Genomic DNA, 16,353 nt, shown 5'->3' on the forward strand with positions numbered 1-16,353 from the left:
AGCTTGTAGATCGGTCATTTTCACTCTATTTGAAATAGGACTTAAGTAGTTAATTCATATTATATGTTTGCGAGTTTTTGTCGCAAGAGTCCCTTCCTAGAAATGTAGTGGAGTCAAAAGTACAATATTTCTCCTTGAACGTCATTAGCTTGCAATAGACAAAAACAAAAAAATAAATAGGGCCTATTCCAAATTCCGTACTTAAAGGGATACTTCACTCTCGGGCCGGGGACACATTTAAAAAAAATATTAAAAATAAATGAAAAAAGTTATGGAAAATTCATGGCCCCCTCACGACACGCAGTGTCCTACTAATGTGTGAGGGGGCCATGAATTTTCCATAACTTTTTTCATTTATTTTTAATATTTTTTTTAAATGTGTCCCCGGCCCGAGAGTGAAGTATCCCTTTAACTTTCAAACATGTTTGGGGTATTATGTTGACGTCTATGGGCTTTCGTGAACACCCCAGACAGTTTTTAAGTTGCTTGATTCAGTATTTAGAAATTTGATATTAATTTTAACAGACTTCTAACTCCATTTTAACCATGATAGATTAATTGAAAACACTCACCCTTGGTTCTGGTGACTGATATTGTCCTTCTAATGAGTGAGGAGACCGTGTTTTTTCAATTACTTTTTCCATTATTTTAAAAAAGTAATGAAAAAAAAGTAATGAAAAAAAAGTAATTGGAAAAATACTTTTTTTTTTGTTCAATTAATCTAACACGGTTAAAATGGAGTTTGAAGTTACAATGGGTTTGCATGGGAAGGGGGCGTGTCTGTTAACTCTTTCACTGCCTTTGAGATAAACCAAAAAATAAAAAGACCAAAAAATTCAGATTTTTTTTTTTTCATATTTTCGTCATTCCGTCATTGGCCATGATAGCCATAGAGCCATCGGACGGGAATTCCCGTCCGGGGCAGTCAAAGAGTTAAAATGAATATCAAATATCTAAATACTGAATCAAGCAAACTTAAAAACTGTCTAGCGTGTTCACAAAAGCCTGAGTAAACGTTAAAATGACCCCAAACATGTCTGAAAGTGAAATATCACTTTAAGTACCAACAGTACTCAAGCAAATGTACTGTCCGCCACTACACTGAAGTGCTTTTTCTAGGTGTGGAGAGGAGACATTTAAAAACTGACACAAACAGTGTCCCATGCCCTGAAGGGGACAGTGTCCCAGGCCCTGAAGGGGACGTCATTTCCCAGTACGTTTTGTTTTGGATCAGGACGTGACTTTGCCTCATGTGACCCATATCTTACCTCTAAAAACTGGAGTCTGGTGATGTTTATAAGGTCAAAAAACACCTTTAGGGAAAATAATAACCTTCTCATCACACAGCCAGGTTTTTTTTTATGGAGCCTTGAAAGGAAATCTATACTGAAAAGAGTCAGTAGAATACAGAAACACTGTAAAAACCTAGTGCTAAAAGCTACAGTAAAGTAACATTTGCACAACATTGCACAGTGTAAAGTGCTTTTGTTTTTTGGTATATGTGTGCATGGGTCCTACCTCTAAGTATTAATATTATCATAAATAATGTGTAGTGTTTGTATGGTGTACATCCGCTTTAACCCCGGATCATTTTTAGTGCTTCCTTTGCACTGTATGACGGAAGCATTTTGAACATTGTGGGAGGCAACAGTCTGTCTCCAGAGACTCCAGGTCGTGCCCAGGCTTTCTCCTCAGAGATGAGAAAAGGCCGGGAACGAGGCTTTTTTTTTTTTTTTCATGATCATCATCATTTATTTAACTCAAGACCATGGTATGGAGCACATCCTTTTTTATATATATATATTTTATCTTAAAAAAAAAATGGGGGTAGCAAACGAAAAAAGAATATTTTTTCGTGACCCATAAAAATGGGTCCACGACCCACACATGGGTCGTGGGAAACAGTGAATTAAAGTATATCGATCGTCACCTGTAGGCCTCGATGAGTCTCTCCACCTTCTGAGCCTCTCCCTGCACCCTGATGTGAGCCTGGAACTTCCTGAGAGCCTCGTCCAGCTCCATGGCTGAGAAGTCCATCTCGTCTACTACACAACTGAACACACACACACACGCACGCACGCACACGCACGCACACACACACACACACACACACACACACACACACACACACACACACACACACACACACACACACACACACACACACACACACACACACACACACACACACACACACACACACACACACACACACACACACACACACGCGCACACGCACACGCACACGGAGGTCAGTATGTCAAATACAATTACGGAATACAAATCTGCACACACAAGGTATAGTAGTATACACACCAGGGCCAATTTAAACACACACACGCACATGCATGTGTACACATTCCACAGACAAACCACTTTGACCTGTGCAGTCTCTGTGGGGGCGGCAGTGACTCAGGAGGTAGAGCGGCCACTTGGGAACCGGAAGGTTCCCAGTTCGATCCTGGGCTCCCCCAGAGTTAGTGTCAAAGTGTCCTTGAGCAAGACACTGAACCCCTGATTGCACCCGATGAGCAGGTTGGTGCCTTGCATGGTTTCCTTCGCCATGTGTGTGTGTGTGAATGGGTGAATGTAATGCAGATGAAGGCGCTATATAAATACCATTCTCTCTCTCACACACAGGTTTGTAATAGTATACTTTCATACAGTCAAGCCATTTTTCAAATTAATTTTCAAATTAAAGCCTTTTTCTCCCCAATTGGTTGCTCTCCACACACATTCCTGTGTGTTATCACTGCTGTTGTATCCTACTGGCTCACCTCAGTGAGGAGCCCCCACCGGGAGGAAATGGCACCTCCAAAAAATTCTGTTCAGACCTGTTCAGATTCTGAACAGGTGGGTTTTCAGAGTGGTTTTGAAGGTAGGGAGGGAGGGGGTGTATCTGATATGCTTGGTTATGGCTCAACCAATCCCAGGCAGGCTTGATTATGGCTCTACCAATCCCAGACAGGCTTGTTACGGCTCAGCCAATCCCAGACAGGCTTGGTTACAGGTTTACAGTAAGAGGCTGTATAGTTGGTGTGAGGTTACTGCAGTGCAGATGAGCTCTCTCACGTGTTCAGGGATTTTAACCACATGGAGCCATTTAAAGCTCTTTACACAGTCTCCACATGGAGCCTTTCTCTCCTCTCTATCTCTGCGGTCTGTAGAGCCAGGTGTGCTTCCAGTGGAATCACTGACTCACAGCATGGCTCCAACCAGGCAGTGCAGGGTGCTTGGTGCCGTTTAGATCACGTAACAAGACACCCAATCCCTGCTGGCGTCTCATGACGTGTTGCTTTGTGATTCATTCATTCACTTTCCAATGACTATAAAAATGCTGTGACTTGTCTGTAAACAGAGTCCAAGCATTGTTGCGTATCTGCGTTGTAGTGACTCGTTTGAATGGGAGTTCACATACAGCTTTTATGTCATTTTTATTTTTTATTGAAAAAGAAATTCAATTCAAAATTTCAAAATTCGTCATTATGCGAATTAATTTCTCTCCCACCGGCAGGACATAGCGCCTATTATTATTATTATGAACTCACTCCAGTACGTCTCTGTTGAACTGCTTCTGCCGGTTGCCCAGGAACTCTCCAATCATCTGCCTGCTCAGACCCTTCCTCTGCAGCAGGAAGTGCGCCACGCCCACGGGCGTGTCCGGAACGAAGCTCCGCTCGATCAGATACTGGATGCCTTTCTCTGGTTTCCTGGATATGAGAGAGAGAGAGAGAGAGAGAGAGAGAGAGAGAGAGAGAGAGAGAGAGAGAGAGAGAGAGAGAGAGAGAGAGAGAGAGAGAGAGAGAGAGAGAGAGAGAGAGAGAGAGAGAGAGAGACATTTGTATAGCACATTTCGACACAACATTTTCACACTTGGAGCCTTTCAGACCCTGAAGTGAACTCAGATCACGACTCAGCAATTGTACATGTATTATGGGAAGAAGACACGAAAATAACACTCTGAAGTGAACCGTACTACTACGGTTCTAGTCCGCTTTGTGGTTCTCTTAAAGCACTGTTTCCCAAACAGTGGGTCGGGACCCATGTTTGGGTCGAGGACAAATTTTTATCGGTCACAAGTAAACTTTTTTTTCGTTCCCTACATTTAAAAACAATAGGCCTATATATTATTCAAAAGATTTCAAAAAGTAAAAAAATAAATAAAAAAGTCACAACTTTTCATCAATTAAAAACAATTCCAAAAGTATTTCATAAATGAAATGAAATTATATATATATGTATATATTTTTTTAAAGATGTGGTGAAAATAGCCCATTTTCAACCTATCGTCATATAATTGGTCCTCACCAACGCTCATTATAATATGGTACACACTTCAGAAACCCGCCCACCAGTGACAAGAACGTAAAGTATACTATGTTAGTTCCAAAATCGACATGCTCGGAAAATGCGAGCGGGGGGTTCGGCGGCCAGATGGGTGGGCCACGAAAGCTTTTAAAATGTTCAAGTGATCCCGATCCCATGCCTTTAGCTCAATTGGTCAAATGGTGACTTGATGTGAGCTAAAGTTTAGCTCCTCTATCTCCTCTAGATTGGTCTACTGCAATACACTCTTCATTGGGATTCCTGGCAAGAGTATTCAGAAGCTGCAACATCCAGAACAGCTCTGCCAGGATCCTAATGAGAGTCCGTAAAGCACGATCACATATAACACCCATCCTATTCTCATAGCACTTTCAGACAGTTTCAGCAGGATCACTCATACAGTAACTGCATAAATGGACAGTGGCGGCAAAGTACTAATTTTTTTTACTTAAGTAAAAATATCAATACTGCAATGTAGAAATACTCGGTTACAAGTAGTAAGTCCGGAATTCTAAATTTACTTGAGTAAAAGTACAAAAGTATTGGTATCAAAATGTACTTAAAGTACCAAAAGTAAAATTACTCATTATGTAGAATGTCCCATTTATACAAGTTTTCAAATCTTTTGAAAATGCAAGCTCACAATGCGTCGCTTCCTGTCCCCAGTATCAAGCTACACACTATGGGGGGCCTTCTGCTCGGCAGCACCGCGCCTGTGGAACAGCCTTCCTAACCATATTAGAGCACAGCAGACCCTGGACTCTTTTAAAACAAGCCTAAAAACTATTTTATTCGGAAGGCCTTTTTGTGTTAAATTGTTGTGTAACCACTGTCAGCAATATCCTTTTGAACATTTTTTAACCCTGTTTTTAACCTTCTGTGATTGATTATAATTATGTTTTAACCATGTAGCACGCTGGGATTCCCTGTGAATGAAAAGTGCAATACAAATAAAATGTATTATTAATATCATAATAAAATGACAATGCTGACAATGTGAACTCTAAAGCGACTCAGTCCATCTTTTCAGTTGGTCCACTTCTTGGCCCACTTGAAGAGGACTTCGGTTTAAAAATAATAATAAGATATTATGTGAAAAGACCCAAGGCACAGTGCAAAATAACATTATAAAAGGACATTTGAAAAAAAGACAAAAGTTTAAAAATAGTAATAATGGTTCAGAAATCTCCATAAAAGGCAGCACTAAACAGAACGTTGTTTTAGCTTTCATTTTAAAAGGAGTGAGGGAGAGAGGACTCAAAACACTTGATCCAAATCTGTGATAATCCCACTGCACCTCGGCTGCTGGCCAAATGTGGGTCAGCTCAACTGAGGGTCAGGATTTGGGTAAAGGAGGGAGGGAGAGAGAGAGAGAGATGGAGGAATGGGAAGAGGATGGAGAGAGGTACAGTAGAGAGAGATGGAGGAATGGGAAGAGGATGGAGAGAGGTAGAGAGAGATGGAGGAATGGGAAGAGGATGGAGAGAGGTAGAGAGGGATGGAAGAGGATGGAGAGAGGTAGAGAGAGATGGTGGAATTGTAACTTCCCAAGCTTACAACACCTCACACTGCGAGGCGTTGTGAGCTTGATTGGCTATTTTCACAATGCTCTCCTCATTCTACACGTAATATTTGACAATGTGGTCAATTTGGTATTAAAAAGGTCTTAAAATTGTAACTTTCCAAATGTGCAGTTACCCTGTATGTTTTTTGTTTACTGTTGAGTGAGAAAACAATGTTGCACATTAAAGGGATAGTTCCCCCCCAAAACGACTTTTTTCCTATCAATTAGTCACCCCATGTAGATTTTTTTTGTAGTTTTTTGTCGCATTCCTAAGCCAACAATTTGATGACTGGCAGCGGTTCCGGTAGGAGACACAAAGACACACTAATCGATGGGAAAATCGATGGGGTGAACTATCCCTTTAAGCTAATGATCTGGGGAACCCCAAAAATTATTTGGGGACCCCCAGTTTGAGAACCGGCGCTCTAGCATATATTGTATACTTACTTGTTGAAGAGGTTGAGTCCGATGCGGTAGTGCCTCTTGCGGATGATGTCGTGGCTGAAGGCCGGCGAGTCCCAGCTGTTGCGCGTCTCCTTGTGGTAGGTCTGCTTGCTGAGCGCGTGCTCACGCAGGCTGTCCCGCGACGACGACTCGGAGCTGCAGTTGATGGTGTCGTTGGAGTTGGACGTGCTGTTGACGCTGTCGTTGTCCCCGTCCGAGAAGTCAGACTCCGACTTGCTCTGCCGGTTGGCCGCCGTGCCGTTGAGCGCCAGGTGGCTGGCCTCCAGCTGGCCCGCCCCCCGGGGCCGCGGGTGGTGGGCGTGGGGGTGCTGGTGGGGGTGGCCTCCCTCTTCCCTGGATGGAGGCCTGGAACAACCAATGCATCATCACCCGATCGCAATTAGATTAATCGCGATTATTTTTTGCATAATCGTTGGTATCGTGATTTATATAAATTAATCTGTTGAACCATAATATGGTGACCCAACACGATAAAGGATAAGTCATCTAGGCTTTTTTCATTTTTGTTTTTTCATGTCATATGAAAGCAGGGAATCATAGCTACAAATTGACATATTGCTTGTGCAGTTTGACCCACCAGTTTTCGAGATATGGCTTATAGAATGATGCCTTGTAGAGCTTCAACTTTAAGAGGGAATCGTTAAGCAACCGCAATCGTTCAAATCCCAAAGGCTCCTAACCCTAATCTACTGTATGTGGTCCTATACCTGGAAGGCGGACCCCGGGGTGGCAGGGCGTGGCTGACGTGCTTGGGCGGGCTGCTCTGGTGGTTGCTGTGGCTCCTCTCGTAGGCGTTCTGTCTCTTCACAGAGCTGCGGTCCGAGCGGTCGCTCAGCTCCACGGAGCTGTCGCTGGGCGGCTCGATGGTCAGCAGCGGGAGGTGTTCCACGCGCAGACGCTGCTCCTGGCGCCGCTCCTGGCGCTCCAGAGAGGGCGTGCTGCGGCAGCTGGTGTCCGTGTCGCCGCCCTTGTCGTCCTTGTGCGCCGTCGACCAGTAGTCCTGCTGGGAGTTGAGCGAGCGCGGCCGCACGTCCGACTCCGTGCTGGACGGCCGGTCCAGGGACCGGTGGGACAGCGTACTGGACGGCCGGTCCAGGGACTGATGCGACAGCGGCAGGGGAGGCGAGAGTTCCTCCTCGTCGATGTAGAGGGTGACGTCGCTGTAGGAGGCCCTCATCTCGTCCAGCTTGTCGTGCGGGGATTTGACCTGGTGGATGCAGGGATTGATTGATTGATTGATTGATTGATTGATTGATTGATTGATTACTGTATTAACTCATTGAGTGCCATAATTATTAATATCTATTTCTGGCCATTACAATTTTTATTAAAATTTTAAATTTAGTAAAACAAAAGTGCTTAGGAAGCGAGATACAGCCTTTTTCAGTTATAAGTTAAACAAGGAGTGGATGGAGCTGCAAATCTTCAGATAATGATATATTGGGTTCAGGAAGATTTTTTTTTTTTTTTTAGTTTTTTTCTATTTTTTTCAAAAACACGTGAAACACGTTAATGGCACGTTGCACCATAGCGCTAAAACACGTGAAACACGTTAATGGCACTCAATGAGTTAACAGATTGCAAACAGTACAGCAAGTACAATTACTCAAGCACAAAAATGTATTCAATTGATCATCAGGACATACAAGACATACAATACAATACAAATCATCGTTAATAGCAGGAGCAATCAAAGGTATACAGAAATCAGCGAGGGGGGGGGCTCTCAAGCTAGAACATTGGTTCTCAACCTTTTCAGGCCGCGACCCTCGAAAATAATCATCTTTGAACTGGGGACTCCCCCACCCTGACAAGCATTTTGTAGGAGTTGAGGCGTTACATTTTGTTTGACTCAGTTCCACAGATAAATACTATGAAAATACCAGATCTGCAAGCTCACAACGCCTCACATTGCGAGGCCTTGCGGTCGCCCACAGACCCCACAGGTCACAGCGTGAACGTGGTTCTCAACCACAGGTTGAAAACCACTGAGCTAGAAGACTTATCTTAGGTCCTGTTGTGAATTTCAGACATGTGCTCTTTTATGGGGGTTTTGAATAGGGAGTCGCACCGTTTGATGGGCGTTCCACATTGTGGTGGCAGAATACTAGCATGCATTCATCCCCATGTCTGTGCCGGATGTGGGGAGTAACAAGATCACTGGTGTTGTGCCCGTGGATGTTAACAATTATTAATCCACTATCGATTTATTACTGATAAGAATTCACTTGGCTGCATTAAACGATTACACAAGTAATTGGACATTCTGCACTCCTTCTGCAATATGTTATTACATTTTCTATTGTTCATACAAAAGTGCCATTGCCTGCATCTCAAAAGGTACAATAAATATTTGATCAAGTAATAAAATATGTTTTTTTTTTATTCTGAATATCAGCGATTCTCAACCTGTGGGCCCTCAAATAATAGGCGAAACACTAAGATTTTATTGATAATATAACATTATATACTATATCGAAATGATAATGTAAAAAAAGACTTCATAGTACGCTTTCTTTAAAACATAGGAACTTACTATATTGATCCAAGCCGGAGCAAAATCGATTGATTGATGATTAAAATGAAAATGCACTGAAAATGCATGCGGCCCACCCATCCAATCTGTTAAATGGTCAAATGGGTGGTCCGCGAACGCTTTTCAGGCGAGCCCTGATTCCAGAAAAGGTTGAGAGCCACTGATGCATATCATAAGTCAGGGGTCTTCAACAAGGGGGTCCGGGACCCCCAGCGGGTCCTCAGAGATACTGCAGGGGGGCCGCCAAATCTTTGTGTGATAGGAGCTTTTTATTTTTACATTAACTACTTGAACCCTCACCTATTCTGGGGGGAACATTAGCCGAAAATAGCAGATCTACAAGCTCACAATGCGTCTGCGACGTGCTGTGAGCTTGTAGATCGGCTATTTTCGGTAAAGAGGTTTGGTGTAGAGGGAAAAAAGATCAGACCAATTACCGAGCAAAAGGTCAAGTTTACAAAGTATTGAGGGTGTGTCAATTAACACAGTCAGTGAAGTCATTAAATGTCTGAAAACACATATTTAACATGGATACAACATGTAGTGGGGGTCCCTGCTTCATCTCTCTCCTAAGGGATCCTTGGCCTGAAAAACGTTGAAGACCCCCGTCATAAGCAATATTTAGATGTCTACGTTATACATTGCATCCCCCACCTGGTAGCTGACAATGTCCCTCTCTGCGTCCTGGCGCCCTCTAGTGGTGGTGGTGTGCTCGGGCTGGCCGTCCTCGCCGTGCAGGCTGCGACAGTTCAGGGCGTCGTCGATGGACTCCGCCAGAGACTTGACCTGCCTGGAGAAGGCGTCCTCCAGCTCCGTGATGGCGTCCGTGAAGTCGGCCTGCGCCTCGGCGCCGACGGGGGATTTGGCGGACAACATGGGCAACATGGGACAACATGGGCGTGGTCCCGGGACCACGCCCATGTTGTCCCCTCCCCCTCCCCCGCACTCTGAGCGGACCAGCGCGGCGCCCAGTTTGCCGCCGTTGTCGGTCAGCGACACTTGCTTTCCCTCGAAGTAGGAGCTGTGGACTTTCTCGGGCCCTTCGAAGGAGAACTGCATCCTCATGTTGGACAGCACGATGCGTCGGGACATGCGGTTCTCCGACATGGAGCTCCGCAGGCGCTCAAAGTTCTTGTTCATCTGGTACTGGCGGAAGGCTGTCTGGATGGTGCGCGCTGCATGCCGGGTTATGAAGCGCCCTCCGTATTTACGTTCCAGCATCTCCACCTGGTGTTTTAGAGAGACAATTTAGTCAACTAAAACTAGACTCAAACTTAAACAGTTCAGGTGACTTAAGTATGACAAAAACTAAATGGATTTTTTTCCCCAAAAGAATATCAATCAATATTTGCTGTCAAAATGAACACTGGGTATGAATCAGTTGAGTCATACGCTGATGAAGGCCGATTGGGCGAAACGTTACAACAAGTTGTCTGACTGCTGCTGCGGGTCATTAAACATATGAAGAGACATTCTATTTGTGAGTGCGGTTGTTATTTTGCTCACGACTGAAAAAATATTGTATGGCCAAGTTCTAATGTGTGATTTCCTAAACAATTAACACAACATGTAAAATGATGACGTTTTAGTAATATTCCGTGTTTTAGATGCACACTACTGTCTTTACTGCTGAATCATCGCTGTCATTTAAATTAATTTACTCTCTAATGTTAATCAATCAATCCAGAATGTAATAAGCCATCCATGAAAGCAACGCATTATAGTCAATCACCATTACAGTCAGCCGGTGCCATCTGGTTTAGATTAAGTACTTTGTCTTTTCAAAACGTCATGTCTGATTTATAATGCTTCGACTGTCTTACAGAGCATTATCTTAAAGCTACCCATTTCTAGACAAAAGTCCCACTTTGTAATGCCAAACATCTGCCTCTATTTACTAGTGAAATAAAAGTTGATGCCCCAGTTTTTTTGTTTTTTTGTTGGGGCCCGGTTTATGGCCAGACCTGGCATGAATCTACAATTTGACGTTGTTTACAACCATTAAAAGAATACAATTCATTATGGTGTATGTATGCATTACACTTGACAGATTTGGGTCTAAGGTCAATAATAACAGTCGCATTAGGAGGTGATATAAATATATATCATAGTTTATAATTATAATATAAACAATATTTTTTTCCCCCTACCAATTATTCCCCTCTATACCTGATGTTTTTAGGCGTCTACCAAAACAAACAATGAAAACACCAAAATACCACGAGAGGGCAATGTGTTTCTGCATGTAAACCCCATAACACTACTCCAGTGGCTGAGAACTGCTGGTATAGAGGTAACTGATAGGTACAAAAATATGTATGTTGATTTGTTATGTAAACACAGGGCAAAGTTACCTACTATGCCTTTAATTAATTGTCCATCTCGGCAAAAATAACAGATCTACAGTCACATCGCAACACGTTATCTTGTAGATATTTTGTAGCTCTGTTCCGATGCCTCTATACTCAAATTGATCCGGAAGCAATATTGATAACAATGTTTGTAGTGATTGAGCGGAAACAGAGTGTGTGTGTGGTTGATATCATTCCAGCATACACACATTCAATGAGACAGAACGCGTGACATGTCTAAAACGAGACACTGTCATGCAGCATTGTACTATTGGACATGTTGTTACTGTACATACCAGGGTTATTATAGTTAAAGCCTTAAAGGAGCACTTCACCCATTTTCAACCTTCATCTTCATATAATTGGTCCTCACTAATAATGCTCCTTAAAAGATGGTACCAATTTTTGTCTACTCAGTCTGTGTCTCAGAGGAGGGCCGTGGTTCAGAAACCCGCCTACCAGTGACATCATTAATGGGGAATCCAAGCTAATAGAGACTGCAGGCTTTCCATTCCTGGAAAGTTAACATGCTATAATAGAAGCCTTTGTTCGTGCATTGGGAAACAGTGTAGTAGAGTATAGTATAGTACAGATATATAGTACCTGTTTGTCCTGGAGGTCGGCAGACAGCTCATAGCTCTCGGACAGCGATCGGGAGCGCTTCAGGGCCTCCTCCTCGGCCTGCTTGCGGAGGACGGAGGAGTGGGAGTGTTGCAGCTTTGGCCTGCGGGGGCGCTCTCTGTCTCTGTGCTGCTGCTCCCTGTGCTGATGCTGCGGTCCGCCGGGCACCACCGCCGCGTGGTGGGGGCCGTACAGCTGGATGTCCGGGTGGTCCGCTGGGCCCCGTCCCCCGCTCACTGGAGCCCCCCTGTGGCTGCTGTAGCTGCTCTCCACCGGGGAGCCCCCGCCCACCTCACCGCCGGGACCATCGCCTTCGACACTGAGGAGATACGAGACGATACAGAGCCTGGGGTTAGTCTACACCAGGGGTCTTCAACGTTTTCAGGCCAAGGACCCCTTAGCCAAAAGAGAGATGAAGCAGGGACCCCCCCCCCCACTACATATTGTATAAAATTGTGTTGCAGATTAAACATGTCCATAGAATTTGTAGACAGTTTCATAGACTTTGACAGCACTATCATCAGTGAATGTTGGATTAATGTGTATCTTCAGACATTTAACCACTTGAACCATCAATACTTAGTCTGCTCTTTTTTCCCATCTAAACCAAACCTATTTGCCAAAAATAGCCGATCTACAAGCTCGTTGTGCGCTTGTAGATCTGCTATTTTTGGGCTAATGTTCCACTCAGAATAGGGATGCTAGGGTTCAAGTGGTTAATGTAAAAAACATGATCCTATCACACATAGATTTGGCGGCCCCCCTGTAGTAACTCTGAGGACCCCCTAGGGGTCCCGGACCCCCTGTTGAAGACCCCTGGTCTACACCCAAATAATCATATTTGAACTGGGGACCCACCCGCGTAGGCTGGATTACAATTTTGACTGGGCCAGGCCGATGCGGTGCGGGCCACATGCGCGCGTAAAGCGCGAGTGCGATAATTGATTAATTAAACAACAGTAACAACACACTCTCCCAGCCTTTACTAGCACCTTAATATTGTTTTGTTTTTTCTCCACCATTTTGTAACCCTATTTTTTCACCCAGTGCCAATTGTCTAAGTAATCCTGGGCGCTACACTCCCTCTGCCAGCCTAGGGAGAGCCTAGAGCCGAGCTCATGCCTCCTTCAATGCATGAGAGCTGTGTTGATAATCTACATACACGCACGCACATGCACACGCACGCGCACACACACACGCACACACGCACACGCACACGCACTCTCTGACAGTCTCAACAGCTAGTCGCAAGTCACGTCACCTCTGTAATTTAATTAAGAATCCCAGGACCATTATCCATTCTCTTTTGGACTGCTTCAGGGCATCTGACAGTAAGTAGCCTATGCCTCCTACAGACTCTTAACAGGTCACACATGGACCATTGATATGCACAAGTCATCATAATCATCTGGGGACCCCCCAAAATAATTTGTCCGACCCCCAGTTTGGGAACCCTTGGTCCACAGCAGGGGTCTTCACTTGGCTGAGAGAGAGATGACACAGGGACCCCCCAATATTGTATAAAATTGTGTTGCAGATAAAAATAGATTTCATAGATGGCTTCATAGACTTGTAGTACCTCTGCCTACCCCTAGGGGTACATGTACCCCCAATTTGAGAAACAACAGGTATAGAATTTCATTTAAATGTAACCAAATAAATGGACCCTTGTTTGTGAACCAGTGGTTCTCAAATGAGGGTCCACTTGAGGGTCCAAACCAAATGGACCCGTAAGGGTTGTTGTTACATTTAAAAGGACACTGGGATTGACCTTCTTCTTCCGCATTTGAGCAGTGGTGGGAAGTAACTCAAGTACATTTACTCAAGTACTGTACTTAAGTAAAATGTTGAGGTATTTTTTACTTCACTGGATTATTTCCAATTTTCTGTACGTTTAGTTCTACTCCATTACATCTCAGAGGCTAATATTGTACTTTTACTCCACTACAATTATTTGAAAACTTTTGTAGATTTTGATTATTATTACAAAACATACATTCACGCACTTCAGCCCCAATTACATTTCGGCCGTTTGAAAATAGCTGATCTACAAGATCGTGAGCTTGTAGATCTGCTATTTTCAAAATATTTGTATACATTTGAAAACTTGTGAAATGGGACAATCTGGATAATGAGTAATTTCTACTTTTTCAATACTTTTGTACTTTTCCTCAAGTTGAATTCTGGACCTTTACTTGTAACAGAGTATTTCTACATTGCAGCATTGATACTTTTACTTTTACTTAAATGTGAGTACTTTTTCCACCAAATGTGGAAGACTTGAGCACCGAGCAGGCGCACTAGGGTTCCAAACGGTAGAAGCATGCGCAGTGGCGTTTTTAATGCAGAAGTATTACAGTCCCAGATTTGACCACCAGGCGACGGCAGCTTCACTGTTCTACCGCGTTTCTGGGGGCTTGGTGAGGACCAATTATAGGCTATATGAAGATAAGGTTGAAAATGTGTAAAGTGCTCCTTTAACATCTTCTGCCGGGCCTCAAAGCAGTAAATACACACAACGTAAAACTCACAGGACCAAACAGCATTGATAATATGTCTGCTGTATCGCTGTGACAAACTAGCAGCCTGTGTTGCAATGGCAAACTCCCTTTCTGCTCAAATCATCGTCGGACAGAGAGACTGTCCAGTGAGTGGGTGCCGTGGCACCCTAGGGTGCCCCTGGACTCAAGTCCAGGGGTGAAGTAGATACTTTGATAATATTTGGAATTAATTTCAGTTTAACCACAATCTAAACCAAATCTCTCCTTCAAAAAAATAGCAGATTTACACGGTCACAACGCATCACAACATTGTGAGCTTGTAGATCTGCTAGATCTTTTTAGTGAATGTTCCAGCCAGAATATGGATGCTGCGGTTCAAGTGGTTAAACGCCAAGTAGGCCTATTAAGTTATTTTCAATCTGTCCTATAATGGAAACAGATAGCCTATTCTCTCAAGTTTTCCTTGTGACATACTGTATCTTAGGGGGACAGATGTATGTACTTTAGTATGACATAAATGTAGGGTGCTATAATTCAGGGGTGCCCTCAGCCAAAAAGGCAAATCAGAATGCAAAGCAAGTTTCTGTGAAGTTGTTTCTCACAAGTCTAGACGCTGTGACAGCTAATTGTCTCGTCCCTGATCTCAGGAGGCCAAGGTCGCACTGTCGTGACAGCCTGTCTGCCTGCCTGTCCCATCTGTGGAGAGACACAGACGCAGGCAGACAGACAGCCTGTCTCCCTGCCTGTCCCATATGTTAAGCCAGACAGATGCAGGCAGACAGGCAGACAGACAGACAGACAGTTGTAATCAGATGTCCATTAATGATGACTTCCCTGCCTCCGGGGGCAGCGCAGCAGATGTATGTGATGCATACACATGCTGACATCCACGCCTGAAGCGTAAAATGTAATGGTAACTTGAATCTGCCAAGCCCCGCCCTGCCTTCTTGCGATTAGCTGAATGCAAGAACGGGACAACAAGGACACGGGCGGGGTCACATTAAAATACAGCTCAAAACCCCATACCAACACCTGGGCTCAGTGGCATGCCTCGTTAGTCATTAGACTTCCAGTCCCAACCCCCCAGAATCAAATCCTGCTGCTGCCACTATTTTCCCGACGACCACGGGAAAAGAAATTGCAGATACAATTTTACTTTTTATGAGGTTAGGGTTAAGGTTAGGTCTACGCCACATTAGGCATAATTTAGCCATTTAGGCATAATTTCGCCACTTTAGCCAAAATGTCGCCACTTTAGGCAGAATTTCGCCACCTTAGGCAGACTTCCAAGTCTCAGAAGGCACACCTGCCAATCAAAGTGACTAACTGTCAGAAAACAGTATAACAATATAACGCCTGCCTGAACAGTCTCTCCAGAACAATGCATACTACACTACAACAATGTACGTACACTACAACAATGTATACTACACTAAAACATACATTTGTTCAGTTCAGCTGGCTACAGACTACAATATGATGTTATTAAGAGGTTCAGCTACAGACTACAATATGATGTCATTCAGAGGTTCAGCTACAGACTACAATATGATGTCATTCAGAGGTTCAGCTGGCTACAAACTAAAGTGGTATCACAATGGTATCAAATGGGGGTCCATGAGCAAATGCATATCGAACCAGGGGTCCTTGAAATTAATAGGGTTGACACTCAATGATTTGTGCGTCTTTGGGTTCAAAGGGGAGTTAGTTAGCCTGTGGGCACATCTTTCTATCCCTATACACTCATTGTTTACTGAAACATATTCAATCTTTAGCACACACAAACTTATTCTTTACTGAAACATATTCAATCTTTTAGCACACGCAAACTCTCATTGTTTACTGAAACATATTCAATCTTTTAGCACATGTAAACTCTCATTGTTTAGTGAAACAGATTCCATCTTTTAGCACATATCCAAACACAAACAAAGCAGATTATGCCAGGAGAAAATAGGGCATTTGTAGTAATCCTCAAGGGGAAACTTA

The 16,353-nt window shown here is 43.7% G+C and overlaps 1 protein-coding gene across 1 annotated transcript in view; it reads right to left on the reverse strand.

Moving 5' to 3' along the window:
• Positions 1 to 12,166, reverse strand: part of LOC308082388 (IQ motif and SEC7 domain-containing protein 1-like) — a 28,998-nt gene extending 16,832 nt beyond the window's left edge. The window contains exons 1-6 of the mRNA XM_080424117.1: positions 11,846 to 12,166; positions 9,546 to 10,118; positions 7,063 to 7,562; positions 6,338 to 6,700; positions 3,549 to 3,710; positions 1,931 to 2,053 (exon numbers count right to left, since the gene is read on the reverse strand). Coding sequence (XP_080280243.1) covers positions 1,931 to 2,053; positions 3,549 to 3,710; positions 6,338 to 6,700; positions 7,063 to 7,562; positions 9,546 to 10,112 — 1,715 coding nt within the window. The 5' untranslated portion in view covers positions 10,113 to 10,118; positions 11,846 to 12,166. The remainder of the gene's footprint in view (positions 1 to 1,930; positions 2,054 to 3,548; positions 3,711 to 6,337; positions 6,701 to 7,062; positions 7,563 to 9,545; positions 10,119 to 11,845) is intronic.
• Positions 12,167 to 16,353: the final 4,187 nt, after the last annotated feature.

Source organism: Gymnoscopelus braueri (assembly GCF_963280865.1).
Source record: "Gymnoscopelus braueri genome assembly, chromosome: 3".
Taxonomy (NCBI): domain Eukaryota; kingdom Metazoa; phylum Chordata; class Actinopteri; order Myctophiformes; family Myctophidae; genus Gymnoscopelus; species Gymnoscopelus braueri.